General features: G+C 44.4%; 1 protein-coding gene across 3 annotated transcripts in view; it reads left to right on the forward strand.

Annotated features, from left to right (window-relative positions):
• LOC141161749 (sodium channel protein type 2 subunit alpha-like) overlaps window positions 1-22,553 on the forward strand; it is a 313,242-nt gene that overhangs the window by 247,418 nt on the left and 43,271 nt on the right. For all 3 annotated transcript variants that reach the window (XM_073647018.1, XM_073647017.1, XM_073647019.1), the window contains 2 exons: window positions 2,733-2,887; window positions 15,566-15,739. In XM_073647018.1, coding sequence (XP_073503119.1) covers window positions 2,733-2,887; window positions 15,566-15,739 — 329 coding nt within the window. The remainder of the gene's footprint in view (window positions 1-2,732; window positions 2,888-15,565; window positions 15,740-22,553) is intronic.

Here is a 22,553-nt window from a genome sequence, read left to right on the forward strand (position 1 = left end):
TTCTGCCCATGGTTCGGGTAGGATGAATTACCTAACAGGTTCCCTTTGAGGGTGTTGTTCTGGATTAGATAAACATAGCTACTTTCTGTTACAAACAGCACCACCCCCGACCATGTGTGTTATTGTAGTTCAACTCCATTCGTTTTAGTCGTGCTGAGATGCAGTACTGGATGCCGCCCATGATAAGGGGTAGCGTTGTTATTGAAAGATAGTAGTCATGATTTTCTAATCCATTCCTTAACATTTCCTGTAAATGCAGATTCAGATAAGGTTGCTCAATTTTAATTGCAGAACAGATATGTCAACCTATGTCAAAGGGAGCAAACAAAAAAGATAATTGTCCAGCGGCCAGATCAGTATTCCGCAGCCACTGGACGGGAGCCCTGCGAACCGCCTTCTACCTTCCGTCATCTTCTGCTCCTCTTTTGATTATCTGGCCTGGCATGATGTCATACAGTCATATGAAAAAGTTTGGGCACCCCTATTAATCTTAAGCTTAATGTTTTATAAAAATTGGTGTTTTTGCAACAGCTATTTCAGTTTGATATATGTAATAACTGTTGGACACAGTAATGTTTCTGCCTTGAAATGAGGTTTATTGTGCTAACAGAAAATGTGCAATCTGCATTCAAACAAAATTTGACCGGTGCATAAGTATGGGCACCCTTATCATTTTCTTGTTTTAAATACTCCTGCCTACTTTTTACTGACTTACTAAAGTACTTTTTTTGGTTTTGTAACCTCATTGAGCTTTGAACTTTATAGCCAGGTGTATGCAATCATGAGAAAAGCTACTTAAAGTGGCCACTTGCAAGTTGTTCTCCTGTTTGAATCTCCTCTGAAGAGTGGCATCATGGGCTCCTCAAAACAACTGTCAAATGATCTGAAAACAAAGATTATTCAACATAGTTGTTCAGGGGAAGGATACAAAAAGCTGTCTCAGAGATTTAACCTGTCAGTTTCCACTGTGAGGAACATAGTAAGGAAATGGAAGAACATAGGGACAGTTCTTGTTAAGGCCAGAAGTGTCAGGACAAGAAAAACATCAGAAAGGCAGAGAAGAAGAATGGTGAGATCAGTCAAGGACAATCCTCAGACCACCTCCAGAGAGCTGCAGCATCAACTTGTTGCAGATGGTGTCACTGTGCATCGGTCAACTATACAACGCACTTTGCACAAGGAAAAGCTGTATGGGAGAGTGATGCGAAAGAAGCCGTTTCTGCAAGTACGCACAAATAGAGTCGGCTGAGGTATGCAAAAGCACATTTGAAGAAGCCTATTTCTTTTTGGAAGAAGGTCCTGTGGACTGATGAAACCAAGATTGAGTTGTTTGGTCATACAAAAAGGCGTTATGCATGGTGGCAAAAAAACACAGCATTCCAAGAAAAACACTTGCTACCCACAGTAAAATTTGGTGGAGGTTCCATCATGCTTTGGGGCTGTGTGGTCAATGCCGGCACTGGGAATCTTGTTAAAGTTGAGGGACGCATGGATTCCACTCAGTATCAGCAGATTCTTGGCAATAGTGTTCAAGAATCAGTGATAAAGTTGAAGTTACGCAGTGGATGGATCTTTCAGCAAGACAATGATCCAAAACACCGCTCCAAATCTACTCAGGCATTCATGCAGAGGAACAATTACAATGTTCTGGAATGGCCATCCCAGTCCCCAGACCTGAATATCATTGAACATCTGTGGGATCATTTGAAGAGGCTGTCCATGCTCGGCGACCATCAAACTTAACTGAACTGGAATTGTTTTGTAAAGAGGAATGGTCAAAATACCTTCATCCAGGATCCAGGAACTCATTAAAAGCTACAGGAAGCGACTAGAGGCTGTTATTTTTGCAAAAGGAGGATCTACTAAATATTAATGTCACTTTTCTGGTGAGGTGCCCATACTTATGCACCTGTCAAATTTTGTTTGAATGCAGATTGCACATTTTCTGTTAGTACAATAAACCTCATTTCAAGGCAGAAACATTACTGTATCCAACAGTTATTACATATATCAAACTGAAATAGCTGTTGCAAAAACACCAATTTTTATAAAACATTAAGCTTAAGATTAATAGGGGTGCCCAAACTTTTTCATATGACTGTATGTGCATAATGCCACAAAGATGACATCTCACCAATCCAACTAATCAAAAGAGAAGCCTCTCATCCAAAGGCCACAGAGTACAGGCATGGTAGCTGGACGTGAGTCCTATGAATTGATTCACTCATCGCTGGAAGGAAACATTAAAGAGGTTTTGTACTTTAGACAATTTCTTTTCTTTTCATTAGACTTGGTCCATATCATTGAGATGATTGTTGTTGTCCCATTGATTGGTGCCCCAGTAATATGTGGATAACTTTGGTAGCAAGTTTTTATTTTCCTATAGCACTACCACAGGAAAAAATAGACTTAGCCGTAGGGTATGTGCACACACACTTTTTTTAGTCGTTTTTGGAAACTCTCCTAATTCTCAGAAACTCAATCTCTGTTCTCCGAAAACTCAGCAAAAAGACTCCATGTGCCTGTATCCTTAGGGTATGTGCACACGGAGTCTTTTTGCAGAGTTTTGGTTACGTATCCTGAAATTGAAGTATTCCCTGTTCTCTTTTCCCTGTTAACCCCTTGCATGTAATTTATGTACTATTGTTAGAACCTGTAGTTGGAGAATCTTTGATAGAAATATTGTCCAGATAATTTACATTCTCATTACCTGCTATTTTCATATATTTTAGGATGTGTAAAAAGATTTCCAATTTGCCATGTGAACATTGAGGAAAACAATGGCAAGATATGGTGGGCATTTAGGAAAACCTGTTACACCATTGTGGAACACAACTGGTTTGAGACCTTCATTATCTTTATGATTCTTCTCAGCAGTGGAGCATTGGTGAGCACAATATTTCATGAAAGTTACCGATTGGAAATATTTAAGGGATTTTCCAGGATTTTGATATTGATGACCTATTCCTAAAATGTTGTCACATTGTTGGGGGCCTTACACCACTCATGCCAAACTGATGTTTTCAGCTCCAGTGGTGGCCAGATGTAAACTGAGCCGGAGAAGTACAGCTCTGTTCACTGTGTAGCGGCTGCAGCTCTTCTCCTCCTGAAGTTAAGGGGAGCAGAGCTGCAGTTATCTGTGCTTTTCCAACTCCATTCACTGTTTACATCATTAATATCATAAGCCTGGACCACCACTTTAAAATTTGTAAATGTGGCGCCCTGCTGCGCATTGGTACCACAGATCCCAGAAGGGTGCATGGATAGACTTCTCCATAAGAGGCCCTCATAGCATTCACACACCTCCACCCTACCACCTCAGACCACCAGAGGGAGCCCAGATAGGGATATATATACTGGAGGGTGGAGTTAGGCAGTTCAGTCTAGAGTCTGGAGTCTTCAGTCTGTGAGAAGTTCAGTCTGTTGAGAGGAGCTCCTGCAGAAGCTAGCCTGCAGTGGAGCTCAGTCAGTTCAGTCCAGACTCAGAGAGCTTGAGTTAGTGAGCCTAGGGCGTGCCGACGCCACAAGAGCGGTGAAGAGTGGTGAGGCCTACTGCCCGTGTGAAGCCTAGTGAGGGCCCCGAGCGTGGCCAAAGGCGAGTGTAGTAAGCAAGCTACATAGGGGGCAGAGGAGCTTAACCAGCTCACCCCAAGAACATATACCGGACACCGGATCCGCGTCTGCAGGGATTCCTTACATCCAGCAGAAACAACCGGAACCAATGGCGAACTATATGTCCCAGGAACACCAAAAGATGATTACGTACCAGGGTCAGGAGTCACGGAGGCCCCAGAGACCAGGGAGTGTGAACTCCAATAGAAGGCCCTACCACCAGGTCAGCAGGTGCAAGACAGAGACCAAGTTAGGCCTAGCTCCAGGCAGGTCAGAAACTTATCAAAGAAAGGCAAGGAACAGGAGGCCCCACACCTGCTCACTGGGGAGAGTCCTGATATGCACCCTTCACCCTAAAGTGCCCTGGATCGTGCCTGAAAACACCACCAGTAAAGGTACTGAAGTGAACTGTCGTGTGTGTGCCTATTCTTCCTCTGACCTGGCTGGGTGCCCTCTGTCCTGCATCCCTGAGGCCCCGCTCCACCTGTGGGGAGCCGCACCAACTAAGCTGCCAAAACACCGGCCTCAGAGGACTGTCGCAGCGCTGGTGATCCTCACCAGACACCACGGGTGGCGTCACAAACATTTCCCTATCCCAATAACCTTCCCCCCTTTTTAAGAGTGACCCCAGGGTACGGGCCCGGGAGCCGACCACCGCGACATCCCCCAGAGTCAGGCAACAAGGCCCGGGCACCGAGTCGTCCCCATCCCCTGGGCGCGTTATAACCATTGAAAGTGGTGACTAGAGATGAGCGTTGTTCTACTCGAACTGTTCGCCAATCTCAAATTCGAGCTGTTTTGGGCGGTGTTCGAGCCGTTCGGCGAACACGAACGATTTGAGAAAAATTCGGCTGTTCGAGGTTATGTTCGATAACTGTTCGTGCACCAAAATCATAACTGGATTTTTTCTCAGTAATGATGAAAATTAATGTTAATACGCAGTTTGAGTGTACAGCGGGGTGGGGGGAGGGGCAGGGGATGGATCTCTGCAGGAATAATGAAGATCTCCATTTTTTTTTCTCTTTCCCGCATTTGCAGTGGGGAGGTGCAGTCTGTCAGCCTATCAGCAGCGCACACACGGAGCGAACTGCTGTTTTTCACACAAGCAAGGGCATGTGTCATTGGCAGTGTATGTCACATGTCCTTGCCCTATAAGACCAAGCCATTTTCCCCGTCGCCACCATTTTCTCACTGCTGCAGCTGCGTGTTAGACGGCACCGCTGTTGCTGTGTGCGCTATACCTTGTTAATTTCAAGCCAATTTTCGCACAAATCTACAGATAGCTTGGGAGTAGGGAATAGTTGTGATTGCAGTCCTTTTAAGGACTAGGTTACAGCATTTCCTACGACTTTTATCAGGCAGGTCTGTGCTCTTAAATAGATAGATTGTGGGAGTAAAGACTAATTGTAATTGCAGTCCTTTTCAGGACTAGGTTACATCAGTTCCTATCAGTTTTTGCCAGGCAGGTCTGTGCCAGTGCTGTGCAAGTTTTTTTCACAGCATTTGGCTGAATCTAGCAAAGCTAATCCTTTTTGGCCTATTGCAGAGTGTGTTAGTCAGTGGAGTAGCCTATCTGTGTTGCAAGATATACCACCTGTGTATAGAATACCAATTTTCTTACTGCACCTAGTGAAGTAAAATCTTTTGGGCATAGCATCATTCTATTAGTCCATCTATACTGACCTCCATCAGGTTGTAAATTGAATATAATTTTTTTCTGCATCTAGCTCTGAAAAAATATTTGGGCTTCTAGCAGTGTGTGGGACTTGTTCTATTAGTCCATCTATACTGACCTCCATCAGGTTGCAAACTGAATATAATTTTTTTCTGCATCTAGCTCTGAAAAAATATTTGGCCTTCTAGCAGTGTGTGGGACTTTCTCTATTAGTCCATCTATACTGACCTCCATCAGGTTGCAAATTAAAAATAATTTTTATCTGCATCTACCTCTGAAAAAATATTTGGGCTTCTAGCTGTGTGTGGGACTTGTTCTATTAGTCCATCTATACTGACCTCCATCAGGTTGCAAACTGAATATAATTTTTTTCTGCATCTAGCTCTGAAAAAATATTTGGCCTTCTAGCAGTGTGTGGGACTTTCTCTATTAGTCCATCTATACTGACCTCCATCAGGTTGCAAACTGAATATATTTTTTTTCTGCATCTAGCTCTGAAAAAATATTTGGCCTTCTAGCAGTGTGTGGGACTTTCTCTATTAGTCCATCTATACTGACCTCCATCAGGTTGCAAATCGAATATAATTTTTTTCTGCATCTAACCCAGCCAATAGTTTTGGCCTAATACCACAGTTTGGCCACTCAGCTCTGCTCGGTTCCCATCCATTGTTTTTTTGTGCAAACAACTCCAGAGTTGTGAATTAGTTAACCACCAAAATGAGTGGAAAAAGGCCTGCTGCTGATGGAAAGGGGAATAGGCGTGTTGGGAAGGGGAAAAAAGGTTGTGTCCATGGGGTAGGTGTTAAAGCAACAGTAACATCTGCAGAAGAAAGACCATCTTCCAGCCAAACTAAAATGTCTACTTCTTTTAGCGGACAATGTGATAAGATCCCTTTCTTACGGCCACGCCAATCGCTACAAATTCCAGATGAGGCACAAAAACAGCAGGTGCTTCAACGGATATCAAGTGCTCCTTTAAGTGGGCTCTCCTCCACATCAACTTCAACATCACAAATACTCCAGTCCTCAAAGGTGTCACCCCAATCGCACTTGCTTCCTCACAGCTCCCAAATCTCCAGCTGCCCGTCTGAGTATGAGGTAGAACAGATGGTTGAGTCTGCAGAGCTGTTTACTCATACTATAGCCTGGGAATCAGAGGTCGACTCCAGCGCTTCTGTGAATCCAGAAGAGGAAATGATCTGCACTGATGCCCAGAATCTTTATGAGTCGGATCCAGGACCAGACGCAGAAGGTTCTGACCATACTGTAGACCCTCATTCCCAAACTGTAACTCCTGTTGGTGGAGACAATGAGGAAGACGATGATGAGACTCAAATACCTGATTGGAGCGACAACTTTAGTTTTTTGTCAGGGCAGGAACAGGTTGGCTCTGAGGACGACGGGTGTGATAACGCACAGGGTGATGATGATGAGGTTGGAGATCCCACTTACTGTCAACCCACAGTCAGCCAAGAGATGAGGTCAGCAGAGGAGGTGGAGGAAGATGCTAGTGACGACGAGGTCAGGTTGCGCCTTCCTGGACAGAGACGTAGTACTGGAAGCACGTCAACAACTGCATCCTCAAACACAACTCTGCCTCTCACCACAAGTCGTGGTGGCTCTTCAGGTCGCATGGGTGCTAAGCCTTGCATAGCCTGGGCATTTTTTCAGATCGATAAAGATGACCCAACTCGTGTTATCTGTAACATTTGTCAGCAAAAGCTAAGTAGAGGCCAAAAAATACATAGTTTGAGTACTTCATGCATGAACCGGCACATGGACATGAAGCATAAGTTGCAGTGGGAAGCTCAGTGTGCTACAATGCGGCCTAGCCGGCCGGGCCAACCACCGTCTGCCATATCTTGTGCATCCGCGGCCTCTTCATCCTCTGTGACTGGGGGGACAGCAGTCACACCTGTTTTGGGGCGCAGACCTGCCACCTCTTTACCCGCAACAGCCAGCGTGATTGGCAGGTCATCATTTTCTTTGGAGGTGGTAACACCAGCTGGTGTTGAGCGCTGTCCGACATCGATAGCACCACCTTTGGATCAAGGCAACCTAACATGTCCGCCTGCATCTTCCTCACAGACCGGCAGTTTGCCGGGGACACCCTTATCAACCCCGTCTAAGCACAATAGCCAGCCCTCGGTCCCTCAGATGTGGACAAGTAAAAGACCATTTCCTCCTAGCCATGAGAAAGCTAAGAGGTTGAATTTCACCATCTGCAAGCTCTTGGCTACAGAAATGCTGCCTTTCCGCCTGGTGGACACAGAGGATTTTCGAGACCTTATGTCTGTCGCAGTGCCCCAGTACCAGATGCCCAGTCGGCACTACTTCTCAAAGAAAGGTGTGCCTGCGCTCCACCAGCATGTCGCACACAACATCACCGCTTCTTTGAGAAACTCTGTGTGTGACAGGGTGCATTTCACCACAGACACTTGGACGAGTAGGCATGGACAGGGGCGTTACATGTCGCTGACTGGGCACTGGGTAACTATGGTGACAGCAGGACAAGGGGCTGCTGTCCAAGTCTTGCCGTCCCCACGAGTTGTGCGTCAATCCTCTTTATGTCAAAGTTCCTCCACTGCTTCTGCCTCCTCAACCTCCTCTCGGTCTTCCACCTGCACCCAAAGCCTGTCTGGTCATGCCACAAGCTTTCTAACTGCGCAGAAGGGATCCTGCACACCTCCTTACTATGCTGGCAGTAGGGCTCAACGTCATCAGGCGGTTTTTACTTTGAAATGTCTGGGAAATGTGAGTCACACAGCTGAGGAGTTGTGGTCAGCTCTGGAGAACCAATTTCATGAATGGTTGTATCCACTGGACCTGAAACCAGGGAAGGCCGTGTGCGACAATGCTGCAAACCTGGGTGCGGCCCTTCGCCGGGGCAATGTCACACACGTGCCTTGTATGGCTCACGTGTTGAACCTGGTTGTCCAGCAATTTTTAGCCCACTATCCCAGACTAGATGGCCTTCTGCAGAGGGCACGGTCGCTGTGTGCTCACTTCCACCGTTCGCATCCCGCAGCTCAGCGACTTACATCTCTACAGAAGTCGTTGGGCCTGCCACTTCACCGGCTAAAATGCGATGTGCCTACCCGGTGGAATTCAACTCTGCACATGTTGCAGCGACTGTGGCAGCACCGACAAGCCCTGGTGCAATACGTTCTGACGTATAGCCTGGGCCAACGAGATCCAGAGGTGGGGCAAATCACGCTGGAGGAGTGGTCTCAGATCAGGGACCTATGCACCCTTCTGCACAGTTTTGAAATGGCGACGAAGATATTTAGTGCTGACGATGCCATTATCAGCATGACTATTCCGGTGATTTACATGCTGGAGCACATGTTAAACAGAATTCGGAGTCAGGTGGTGGCACAAGAGGAGGTGGAGGAAGTAGAGGAGGAGGAGTTGTATGCGGAAGGGCTAACATCTGCAAGGTCCAGACGGTCGGCAGCACCAAGGCGGCAGGCATGTGAGGGTGGGGGAGATGGTTTTACCAGGGCGCATGGTAGCAGCCAAACTAGTGAGGAAGGTGCAGGAGCCCAGGAAGAAGTGGAGGACGAACTGATGGAAGACTCATCAGATGAGGGAGACCTTGATCACATTTCTGTTGTGCGAGGTTGGGGGGAGAGGACAGAGGAAGGAAGCATGATTGTTACCTCGCCACCAACACAACAGGGACTTGGTGCTCCTGGATGCGCAACACACATGAGTGCCTTCTTGCTGCACTACCTGCAACATGACCCTCGAATTGTGAGAATTAGAAATAATCCTGACTACTGGGTTGCCACACTGTTAGATCCCCGGTACAAAAGTAAATTTGCCGAAATTATTCCTGCCATAGAAAGGGATGCACGCATGCAGTAGTATCAGCAGAGACTGTTGCAGAATCTTACATGTGCTTTTCCACAAAACACCAGTGGTGCACGTAGTGAATCTCACAGTTCCAACTTGCCAACCGTGGGACCGTCAAGTGTTCAGCACTCAAACCGTAACAGAACCACAGTATCTGCTGGTAACATCAATTTTGCGGAATCATTTCACCACTTTTTTAGCCCATCCTTTGCAAGGCCACAGGAGACAAGAAGTCTGACACATAGTCAACGCCTAGAGACGATGGTACAGGAGTATCTCCAAGTAAACATTGAAGCCATGACTGTGTCACTGAACCCTTGCTCTTTTTGGGCTTCCAATCTGGATAAATGGCCGGAGCTAGCCACTTACGCCTTGGAGATCTTGTCATGCCCCGCAGCCAGCGTTCTGTCTGAACGTGTGTTCAGCACTGCTGGTGGTGTGCTGACAGATAAGCGCACGCGGCTCTCCACTGATAATGTAGACAGACTCACGTTCATAAAGATGAACAAATCATGGATCCGAAACGACTTTTCTACCCCTGTGTCATCCTGGGGAGAGTAAAAGCTTGATGATTGGTTAAAATCACCCTACCAACCGTTTTAAGCTTTCAAATTACTAATCATGTTTATCTGTATCTTGGCTGGAAAATAATTTGGGCTTTGTAGCAGTGTGCAGCACTGATTCTATTAGGCCATCTATAATAAGCTCCACCTGATTTAAAATTACTAATCATGTTTATCTGTATCTTGGCTGGAAAATAATTTGGGCTTTGTAGCAGTGTGCAGCACTGATCCTATTAGGCCATCTATACTAAGCTCCACCAGATTTAAAATTAATAATAATTTTTAGCTGCATCTAGCCCGGAAAATAATTTTGGGGCTCCGAGATGCGCAAGACACATAAGTGCCTTCTTGCTGCACTACCTGCAACATGACCCTCATATTGTCAGAATTCGAAGTAATCATGACTACTGGGTTGCCACACTCTTAGATCCCCCAAACTTTTCGATCAACGTTTTCATTTTAATAAAGACCAAAAAAATTGTCATTTTTGAAATTATAAGCATTAGCAGGTTATTAGAAACTGAAATCAAACAGTTTTCAACTCAAAACTTTATTCTAGGTGATGTTACATTTTCACATAGGACCCCTTGTTCGAAAGGAGCTTCTGAACTCTCTCGTCCATTGAATTTGTCAGGTTTTGGATGGTTTCTGCTTCAATTGTTTTGCATGAGGACAGAATACCCTCCCAGAGCTGTTGCTTAGATGTGAACTGCCTCCCGCCATCATAGACACTCCTTTTGATGATGCTCCAGAGGTTCTGAATGGGGTAGAGGTCAGGGGAGCATGGGGGTCACACCATAAGTTTGTCCCCTTTTATGCCCATATCAGCCAGAGATGCAGATGTTTTATGTGCAGCATGAGATGGTGCATTATCATGCAAAAAAATGATCTTGCTGTGAAATACACGGTTCTTCTTCTTGAACCATGGCAGGAAGTGCTGTTTGAGAAAATCCACATACATTATGGAGTTCATCTTTAGCGCCTTCAGGGATCCTAAAGGGGCCGACAATCTCTCTCCCCATGATTCCAGCCCAAAACATTACTCCACCTCCTCCTTGTTGGCGCTGTAGCCGTGTTTGTGTGGGGTGTCCATCAACCAGCCATCATCCACTCCATCCATCTGGACCATCGAGCGCTGCACGGCACTCATCCGTGAACAAAACAGTTTTGAAATCAGTCTTCATGTAATGTTTAGCCCACTGGAGCCGTTTCTGCTTGTGTGAAGTGGATAGAGGAGGTCGACAGGATGGCGTATGCACAGCTGCAAACCTCTGAAGGACCCTGCATCTTGTTGTTCGGGGGACGTTGGAGGCACCAGCAGCTTCAAAAACTTGTCTGCTGCTATGACAAGGCTTTTTTGCCGCTGCTCTTTTAACCTGACGTAATTGCCTGTAGGAAAGAGTCCTCAATTTGCCCTTATCAGCACGCACACGTGTGTACTGTGAATCAGCTACATACTTCTTGATTGCCAAGACACTTCATCCTGATCATCACACAATGTTGATTGTAGTCATGCCTTGACCTAAACACTCCACAATTTGTTGCTTCTCAGCAGCCGACACATCCTTTTTCTTTCCCATTTTGGCAGAAAATGTAGGCTGCTTAATAATGTGAGACAGCCTTCTTAAGTAGTCTTGCCTTTCATTGGACACACCTGCCAAACTAATTAGCACAGGTGTCTGCAATTGCTTACAGTGATATAAAGAGCCCTGACACACATCACCATCAATGAGTTTAACTGACAAACAAACAAATTCTTCCCTTATCACTCCTAAACACTTTTTGCATAATAATTTGGAACACAGTGTACATGTGCTTTTCCACAAAACACCAGTGGTTCACGTAGTGAATCTTACAGTTCTAACTTGCCAACCGTGGTCTGTATGGAGTTGTTCAATAAAGGGCCCAAAATTAAGATAACATAGATGGGAGAGGTCTCTATGAATAGGAATTCCTAAGTATTTGATACCCTGTGAGGGCCAGGCAAAGGGAAAGTTGGACTGGATGGAATCCTATATGGATTTGGGGAGGGAGACATCGAGGGCCTCAGACTTCGCTGCATTGATTTTAAAATTTGACCATGTAACAAAGTGATCTATTTCAGCCATAACAGCATGGATGGATATATGTGATTGAGTGATATATACTAGGACATCATCAGCAAATAGAGAGCACTTGTACTCGGTGCCTCCCACCTCAATCCACCTAATATTGGGGTTATGGCGAATTGATGAGAGCAGGTGCTCCGTCATTAGGATGTATAAGAGAGGGGACAGAGGACATCCCTGCCTTGTCCCATTGGTGATTGTGAAAGGTGATGAAAATGTTCTGATGCACCCCCTGGGCCTTGGGACACCCGGAGCCGGACCCTTTTTGGTGGATGCTGGTGGTTGTAGTCTTCGTGGCGGCGACCCGGTTCCGTGGCTCAGGGTGGTCAAACCAGTGGCGGAACTATTTATGTGGTTTTGATGTTTAAATGTCCGACTACGCCACCCGTGGATTGTGGTCAGAGTGAACCGCCGCTGCAGGGCAGACCGCTGAGGCTGGTGTTGTGGGTGCAGCAGAGCGTAGCATAACTCCCCACGGGAGGAGTATAGCCTCAGGGCAGTGTATGCGGAGGATGGGGGTGATGGTGCAGGGCAGCAGCAGTAACGACACAGAGTCAGTGATGCAGTCCAGGGCCTTTACTCACAGTTCTTATTATCCAGACCACGTCTGCAGGTAACGGCTGCCCACGTCATACTGTGCTCACCAGGTGAGGGGCTCAGACAACTCCCAGATAACTTTGGAGCGCTTCACAGGACCCCCTTTGTGTGTCCTTTGTCTGGCCTTTCTTACCAACCCTTCTGTCCGGCTGCCTCGGGCCTCCTCTTGGTAAACTTGGCGCCAGTTTCCCTGACCCTATGTGGTGCCTTCCTAGCGGGTGTAGCGAGGGGCTGCGCCACATAAAATGTCACAGCCTCCGGTTTATAGCTGAGGGTCGTTTCCTGCCTCCACTAGTTTCGGGGACCGGTCTCCCCCTTTGGCCTGACCCCTCCACGCAGGTGGATTCGGGCGTGTGGTGGCGACTCGCCCGTCCGCACCCCTGGGATCCCTTCATTCCTCGTTCCTGAAGCCTTCTCCGCTCCTCTTCCTTCCTTCTCCCTCTTCCAGGCCTGGGCCTCTGTTACTAGGCCCGCCTCCGGAGCAGAGCTCATGCAGAGCCCCTGCTCCCTGCTACTTCTGCTCAGACTTCTCTGCACTGAACTAAGATGGTGCCCACCTTTTATACTCCTTTCTCAATGCACCCAGGAACTGCTTCCTCCCTGCTCCTGCCCTACAGGGTTCCCCTTCCTCAGTGTTCCCTCCCCCCACTCCAGCCAGGGACAGGGACTGTCGTGCCCATCTCAGAGGCATATTGGTCGCCCTGCCACACGGCAATGTGGTGTAATGCATGCAGGTGTCGGGTCCTGATCCACACTCCATCCTTACCTGAGAGTGAGATATCACACCTCTGGGTGAGGTGCAATACCTCTGTAGCAACCGAGCCCTCAGGGTGCTACAGTTCCATTTATCTTCAGCCTAGGTGACGTATTGTGATACAGGGCCGTGATTTTGGCTATAAAAGGGTCCCCTAGACCCCTACCCCAAGCTTTTTAAGAGAATCATATATGGCGTGCCAGGAAACTCTATGGAATGCTTTCTCAGCATCCAACGAGAGTATCTAATTACAAATTTTTAACTGCATCTAGCCCAGGAAATACTTTGTGCCTAGTAGCAGTGTCTGCTAGTCAGCGGATTATCCCGGCTGTTAAGCAAGCTACACCACCTGTAGTTTGGACACTTAATTTTTTCAAAGGAAATGCTTCGGGACCATGGGATACTCAGTGAAGAGCATCAGGAGGCACCCCAAGGCATAGGGGCTGGGACTGGCAGTAGGATGCCTTGCGGTGGACAGCCGAGCTCGATCCTTATAAAAGCTTTTTAACTGCAGCAGCTTTAGTGGACGCTACTGGAGCTGGAATTACGCGGCTGCTGGCATAAGACTTGCCCTCCAATAGATCCTTGTAAATGGATTTAAAGTGTATTCATTCAAATTAGAGAGACAATTTAAATTAAAAAGCTTAGAGCTGCCTCCACCACAGGGGGGCTCGCTCGACCCACCAGCGGACAGGCACCAGTATTGGGAGAGGGGGGCTGGCCGTCAGGGTTCACCGCGGCTCTGGCACAAACCCGGCGACACGGAGGTGGCACGGGCAGGAGCGGACTGAACGTGTCGGCTTCTCACTTTTTGGATTTTAGAAGGGCATGACATGCCTATATCTGTGTCTCCCCCTCCTTTTACTCCTCCACCTCTTTTCTTTTCGCATGACTATATGTACTTGTCACTTTTCCATGTGTTAGTTGTGTCTTCTGAGCAGTTTGTCAGCTTTTGGACACCTTTGAAGGTGTTTTCTATGTGTTTCTATGTGTTTTTGTTTGCCTGCCATTGGTTTTAACGGTGTTCGAAGGTGTTCGACGAACAGTTCGGCGAACACACGGGTGTTCGACGAACCGAACCGAACTCGAACACTACGGGGGTGGCTCAACACTAGTGGTGACAAAGTTTGCCAATCTTAAAAATTAGCTGTACATCATTAAAGATCCATTCCCAAATTTCTGTACTGCCTACAAATAAAATACAGAAGTGCATTGAAGTTTCTATATCCCTTCACTTTCATCCATGTCGCTGTATATGCATACAATCGGTAGGTCACTTTTTAGAAGGATTGGAACACCCCATTAACATCAAAATGGTCTGTTCTGAATGGGCTAAAGGGTTATTTCCAGTTACAAAGTTATCACCCGTTTCAATGATAGGTGATAATATGCTGATCGCTGGGGGACCTTCCAAAGAGGTGGTTCTGAAGTGACCTCTTTGAATGGAACGATGGCCCCCACCATGGGCATGGTCACCACCGCTCCATTCATTTGCTATGGGACTGCTGGAGTTAGCCAAGAACTATTAGATAGTGAAAAGAGCAGTGGCCATCTGTACATCCATACCAGAGCTCCGTTATCAGGATTGGTGGAGGTGTTGAATAGGTGATGCCCTACTAAGATGAGAATAAAGCAAAAAATACTGTCGTGTCTCGGGATTCGATCCGGCAATCCTGTTCTCTTCTTTCAGCGTCTCTGTCCGCTAAGCCACAGCAGGTGCTGTCCCTGTCTGGGTTCTGATTACTTTTTACCTTTGTCCATTCCTTTCGGACAGCAGTCAGATAAGTGTACTGCTCGGGTTTCTATTTATGCTGCACTCTCTCTCTGTTCTTCAGGAGGTACAAGATACACTCGCCGGCCTTTCAGGTAGCCGGGTCCGAGTGCTCTTCTGTAGTTTTACCTTCAGGGGTTATCTAAGTTGCACTGAAGCCGCTAGGGCCGGCGTTACCGGATACTTTATTCTGTAAAGAAGCGGGTGAGTTTGTGCAGTTTTCTCTTAGTTGTTTCCTTATTCCTCGTGTTTACTACCACTGGTGCATAACAAATACATTGCCATCAGAATACATTAATGTTAACAAGGAAAAATCAAAAATAGACCGTAGCACATGGAGCACATGCAAAAAGACATCCGTACAAACACGGACGACTCCATAGGATAAGATTACCAGTGTATTATGGCTTTCCCAATTATGCAGCACTCTGTGCATGAGTCTTTGCTTATTTTTTCTATTGCACCATGACATGCTAGCCCAAATCAGAAAACCACAAAGGAATACTGCACAGAAGGTGGCATGTTAGCCGAGGGTAACATCAGTAACGTTAACGACCTGTAGCCCCTTGAATGTCAAGTTGTACATTGCTATAACCCTTATTATATATAACCCTTATTATATTTTAGGCTTTCGAAGACATTTACATTGAGCAGCGGAAAACAATTAAGACCATGCTGGAATATGCTGACAAGGTGTTCACATATATCTTTATTCTTGAAATGCTTCTGAAATGGGTGGCCTATGGATTTGTCAAATATTTCACAAATGCCTGGTGCTGGCTGGACTTCCTGATTGTTGATGTAAGTATTTGATTGTCTAATATATATTGGTTTAGCTAATCACTAGTCTGCGCTATGTATTTATTTGGAGATATGGTTAGATAGGCAAACATGAATATTCTGCTTTGTTCTGCTATCGTAATCTTAGGTGTTTGGGGTATTTTTTTTCTTTATATGTGCTGCGTATTATCCAGAACTTTGATACTTAATGGCCTATCCATAGGATAGGGCTTCTTTATCAGATCAGTGGGGGGCTGACACTATCACTGATCAGCAGAACATCTGGCCACACCAGGAGCAAAAAAACAACTGATTATTGATGATCAATATCTCAGTCTTGGTAAATCCTTCTAAGTACCTTTTTTGATAGCAATTTTTCTAACTGTGATTTTTTTGTCCCTATAAGATCTATGAAACATTGTTATGTAGAGGTGTAAAATTACTAGTGTGAATGTCAGACTATAGATCTAAAACATGGAGTGGCTGTCAGTCACTGATGACAGCAATTCACTAATGTAGACACTCAATTTACAAAAATCAACTCTGGAGAGGAAGAAAAAAATGGAAATCAAGGAAAGTGTCATACACAGTGTGTTCCTCCAACCACAGAAGCAGTACTTGTCACATTAGTTGCTGTCACCTCCTGTAGCTGCTTCTGTTAAAGGTATGTCTCAGCTAATGGGTGTTGAATAACCTCCTGTTCTAGTCTCCAGGGGGTCATGTACCAACAAAGACTTATACTATGACACCAAAATGTAAAATAAACCACTGTGATATAATAACAATATGGAGAACATTAATATATGAGTGCTGAAAACCAAGTAAATGCCAGAGAATAGAGCAAAGGATCCTTTATGTTACGCTAGACTTGGCTCCAAGATTCTTTGTATTTGGAAATATGATGATGTTGTATCTGGTGGTATTAAGATGATCTGGCATGAGGTTGGTATTAGCATGATGTGGTATGAGGGTGGTATTAGGATGATGTGATATAAGGGCAGTATTAGGATGATGTGGTATGAGGTTGGTATTAGCATGATGTGGTATGAGGGTGGTATTAGAATGATGTGGTATGAGGTTGGTATTAGCATGATGTGGTATGAGGGTGGTATTAGAATGATGTGGTATGAGGGTGGTATTAGAATGATGTGGTATGAGGTTGGTATTAGCATGATGTGGTATGAGGGTGGTATTAGGATGATGTAATATAAGGGCAGTATTAGAATGATGTGGTATGAGGTTGGTATTAGCATGATGTGGTATGAGGGTGGTATTAGCATGATGTGGTATGAGGGTGGTATTAGGATGATGTGATATAAGGGCAGTATTAGGATGATGTGGTATGAGGTTGGTATTAGCATGATGTGGTATGAGGTTGGTATTAGAATGATGTGGTATGAGGTTGGTATTAGCATGATGTGGTATGAGGGTGGTATTAGAATGATGTGGTATGAGGGTGGTATTAGCATGATGTGGTATGAGGGTGGTATTAGAATGATGTGGTATGAGGTTGGTATTAGCATGATGTGGTATGAGGGTGGTATTAGAATGATGTGGTATGAGGTTGGTATTAGCATGATGTGGTATGAGGGTGATATTAGGATGATGTGGTATGAGGTTGGTATTAGCATGATGTGGTATGAGGTTGGTATTAGTATGATGTGGTATGAGGGTGGTATTAGAATGATGTGGTATGAGGTTGGTATTAGCATGATGTGGTATGAGGGTGGTATTAGGATGATGTGATATAAGGGCAGTATTAGAATGATGTGGTATGAGGTTGGTATTAGCATGATGTGGTATGAGGGTGGTATTAGGATGATGTGGTATGAGGTTGGTATTAGCATGATGTGGTATAAGGGCAGTATTAGGATGATGTGGTATGAGGGTGGTATTAGGATGATGTGGTATGAGGGTGGTATTAGCATGATGTGGTATAAGGGCAGTATTAGGATGATGTGGTATGAGGGTGATATTATGAAGATCTGGTATGAGGGTGGTATTAGAAACATCTGATATAGTCACGGAATTAGGAATACCTGGTATGAAGGTGGTATTAGGATGATGTGCTATGAGGGTGGTATTGTGAAGATCTGGTATGAGGGTGGTATTAGGATGATGTGGTATGAGGGTGGTATTAGGATGATGTGGTATGAGGTTGGTATTAGCATGATGTGGTATAAGGGCAGTATTAGAATGATGTGGTTTGAGCGTGGTATTAGCATGATGTGGTATAAGGGTAGTATTAGGATGATGTGGTATGAGGGTGATATTATGAAGATCTGGTATGAGGGTGGTATTAGAAACATCTGATATAGTCACGGAATTAGGAAGACCTGGTATGAAGGTGGTATTAGGATGATGTGCTATGAGGGTGGTATTGTGAAGACCTGGTATGAGGGTGGTATTAGGATGAAGTGGTGTGAGGGTGGTATTGTGAAGATTTGGTACGAGGGTGGTATTCTGAAAATCTGGTATGAGGGTGGTTTTGTGAAGACCTGGTATGAGGGTGGTATTAGGATGATGTGGTATGAGGGTGGTATTAGGATGATGTGGTATGAGGGTGATATTATGAAGATCTGGTATGAGGGTGGTATTAGAAACATCTGATCTAGTCACGGAATTAGGAAGACCTGGTATGAAGGTGGTATTAGAATGATGTGGTATTGTGAAGACCTGGTATGAGGGTGGTATTAGGATGAAGTGGTATGAGGGTGGTATTGTGAAGATTTGGTATGAGGATGGTATTGTGAAGATCTGGTATGAGGGTGGTTTTGTGAAGACCTGATATGAGGATCGTATTAGGATGATCTGGTATGAGGGTGGTATTGTGAAGATCTAATATGAGGGTGGTATTAGGAAGATCTGGTATGAGGGTGGTATTAGGAAGATCTGGTATGAGGGTGGTATTAGAAATATCTGATACAGTCGTGGTATTAGGAAGATCTGGTATGAGAGTGGTATTAGGATGATGTGGTACGAGGGTGGTATTGTGAAGACCTGGTATGAGGGTGGTATTAGGAACATCTGATACGGTTGCAGTATTAGGAAGACCTAGTATGAGAGTGGTATTAGGATAATGTGGTATGAGAGTGGTATTGTGAAGATCTAGTATGAGGATGGTATTAGGAAGATCTGGTATGAGGGTGGTGCTTGGAAGATCTGGTCCCCCATCAATATTTGTACTTTCTTGCAGTGCTTGCATAGTTAAAGAAATGCAGAAACTTCTAGCTACTAGCTAGGTGACCACTGCAGTCAAGTATTGATTGGCTGCAGCAGTCATGTGACTAGGCAACATGTGATCAGCTACAAGTATATGCAAAGACTGACAGAGGACCAAGTAGGATCAGAACCAGGGAGATTGGGATAGGTGAGTTCTTATTTTTTTTATTTCCAACATTCCAAGCTGTTTTCAGACTTTTATGTCCGGACTAAAACGATGTTCAAAGATGGACATGCGCTTTAAGATTTATGGGGTAAATATATAAAAGATAGAAGAGGTGTTGTATATAGCAATGGCAGGTGAACAGTAAGAATTTAGTTGCATTTTTTTAAATTTGTTCCTTAAAGTCAACAGTTTTCAGTTTGGGGCATGGACTAATTTTTCAGAAATGTGACGTGTTCTATTCCAAAAACTGTTGGCCTTCCTGCGCTATGTCCGGCCAATCACACATTGTAGAAGAGCTCATGGCGCTCTAATGGCGCAATAGAAACTTAGATTTGTACAGAGCTGTAACAGATGTCATATTTCACTTTTTATAAATGTGCCCCAATGTGGTGTAGATCATCGTGGAGAGAACCGTGAAAAGACTGTTGGCATCTAGATAGTGCCCAGAGCCGTCTTCTGGGATTTTTATCGCATTAATATTGCAGTTAGCTTGTAGATTGAATTACTCTGGTGCTATGTGATTCAATTCTAACCACACATTTTCTCATGGTGCACAATGCTGTTTTTAATAACACATCGATCTTTCAACAGGAAACAGATGGCTGCTCTCTGAAGCTATAATGGCGGAATAAATACCATTGTGATGAACCGTACCTTCTGTTTTATAAATTCTTTTATTGCTTTTTGATTTCCTTTGACATTTACTGTGTATTAATTTAGATGCTTTAACCAACAGCCATTTTACTTTGTAGATTTATCGATAAATTTTGTGCCTTTAAACATATCAATATTAGATATATTAAGACTTCAGTGAGTTAATGTGACCATTAAAAGGAATTTGTCACATTAAAAAATGCAAATCTATTATTTGACCAGCATGTTAGAAGGTAATAGAAGCCTTAGAAGTCCAGTGGGCCTTACCTTTATGAATATGCATACAGAGATAACTGTCAATCAAAGAGCAGGACTGCCCACTGGACTCCTAAACTCCCAAACCCCAAATCAATAGTTCACCTAATTATTTTCCAACAAAACTGTATATCAATCTGCTCAGCTATTTGTGTAAATGTTGTGCCTTCAGATTAAAGTTTTAATTTGAAAACCTCTATTCATTCTGGGGTTAGGAGTCGAGTGGGCTGTCTTACTCAACTATTCCTTGTTATCACTGCACAAGCACACGGGTAGAGAACAAACCAGGGGACAAAAACCTGAACCTGACAGATCCCTGTTCAGAATGGTCAAAGCTCTACTCTGTTTCTGGTGTGTCCCTACCTGACCGCGGAGGTTGGCACCCTAAGATAATGGCGTCCCTACTCAACAGTGGCTCACACTGAATGCCTCCAACTGCCTCCAGTTATGCCTGTGTAGCAACTCACTCGGGAAAATAGGTTATACACTAAAAACTGCAACTGACCCTGCCGGTTCCTGTACAGGCTAGATATCCTGACTCCACAGTCCCTAGTGGAACCTGTGGATGCAGAAATAGCCCTAACCACAGAACTAGGAGATGGCATCACTGGCCTAAAGTGGATAAAAGGCCCAGAAGTTACTTCACGCTCCTCCTAAATAACTGGAGTACAGAGCAGAGTGTGAATTACCTACAAGAAGAGAAGTGTGCTAAACAAAGGAAAGATCCCAGAGTGAGTAAAGTAAATAATGAAATACCAAACAAAGAATAAAGCAAGTACTGCTAACAAATATACAGCCTACTTTCTAATGATAAGCAGAAGATGGAGTAGATGCAAAGTAATGCAAAGAAACAGCAAAGCGAAAATCCTTAGCTGGAATCTCACAGACTGGCTCCAAACATCAACAGAATGTCAGAATATCTAAATGAATCTATCACCAGCAGGAAACGCCAGCAGGGAGACAGAGTATAAAGTTGTACCCTAAAGTTGATAGGATGAGAAATGAAAACACCTGTGGTAAACTAAGCATACTGCAGCCAGAAAAACGGAACCCAAACACCCAGAAAAAGGTGTGTCTCCTGTGGCTCAGTAGAAAGAGAAGCTGATCACAGAATACAAATTCAAGGGATTGAGTTCAGGGGCATGACATCCTTATTTGAGTATGCATACAGAGACACTGTCAATCATTAAGTAGTACTGCCTACTGGACTCCTAAGCAGAAAATGCGCAGAGGTTTAAAACTTGATCTACTATTTTTTTTCCCAAGAAGCCTATACATCAATATACACAGCTTTTTAAATGTGGTGCCTTGGGACTGCTTTTTCAATGTGATGGGTTCCCTTGAATGCGTGTCACACTCATGGCTCTAAAGACATGGCTGCTTACATAAAGATGTAAGCTAATTCATTTGCATGTCCCTGATACGGTTGCTTTATGCTTGAGACAAACACAATTTTAAGCACTAAACTGGCGTTCATAACCGAAACCAAAACGATGCATACAGCAAATGATGCATAAAGCAAACAATACACACAGTGTTTTCTGGTCTGGCTTAAGAACCAGCCTAGAGAAACAACTGATGCACCTGATGTCTGGGAATAATTCCATAGTTCTGCCATCAGTTTCCTTCCTCACATGCCTATCTAAATGGAAACGTAACCTTATTCTTTTGATTCATCAGTCATTTTTGTAGACTGTTCATTCTAAATAATTGCTAATCATTACTCTTAGATGCCGGTGGAGGTAAATACATTGATCATCAGACCTGGACAGGTTTATTTTTCTGTCTAAGGTTTCATTGAGATTACCGCTCTAAAGCAGTCTAAGACATCTTAGATATTCCTTTGATGTTAGTTTTCGTCTCATGTCGGATTTTTGATTACTAAATCTTCTTACTGAATCCATAAGGAGTTAATATGCAATTAATATGTAATAGCAATTTTCAGGAACAGGTGGAATTACTTTTCAGGTGCAGTGCAAGGTGAGCACTTTATGGACTTAATGTTCGATGACACAACTAAGTCATCTGCAGTTGTAATAAATACGATTTGTATATACAAGTTATGTATATTGCAAAATCTAAAATCCTGTAAAAAAAATTGCTTTCTTAAAGCCACTTCATATGCCCTATCTTAAAGGGGTATTCCCATCCCAAACATGTATGTGAAATTCACAGGATATGCCATAGATATCATATAGATTTGGGTCCTACCTCTGAACTTGCACCTAAAGGAAATCTGTCATGAAGTTTTTGCTATGTAGTCTGAGAACAATATGATGTGGGGGCGGAGACCCTGATTCCATCGATGTGTCACTGACTAGATTTTGTTTTGCTGTTTCAATAAAATCAGTGTTTTATCAGCAGGAGATTATCACTACAGGAATAGATGTCTCGTGCAGTCTGGTCCAACCACGCCCTCACCACTGATTAGCAGCATTTTGTCAATATACAGTGTACACAGAAATCTGTCAATCAGTTGTGGGGGCGGGGTTATACAGAGCTCAGCATTCCGAGCTCTGCTAGATCTGCAGCAGATAA

Source organism: Phyllobates terribilis, unplaced genomic scaffold (genome assembly GCF_046119375.1).
Source record: "Phyllobates terribilis strain yellow unplaced genomic scaffold, ASM4611937v1 Scaffold_9__5_contigs__length_417890890, whole genome shotgun sequence".
Taxonomy (NCBI): domain Eukaryota; kingdom Metazoa; phylum Chordata; class Amphibia; order Anura; family Dendrobatidae; genus Phyllobates; species Phyllobates terribilis.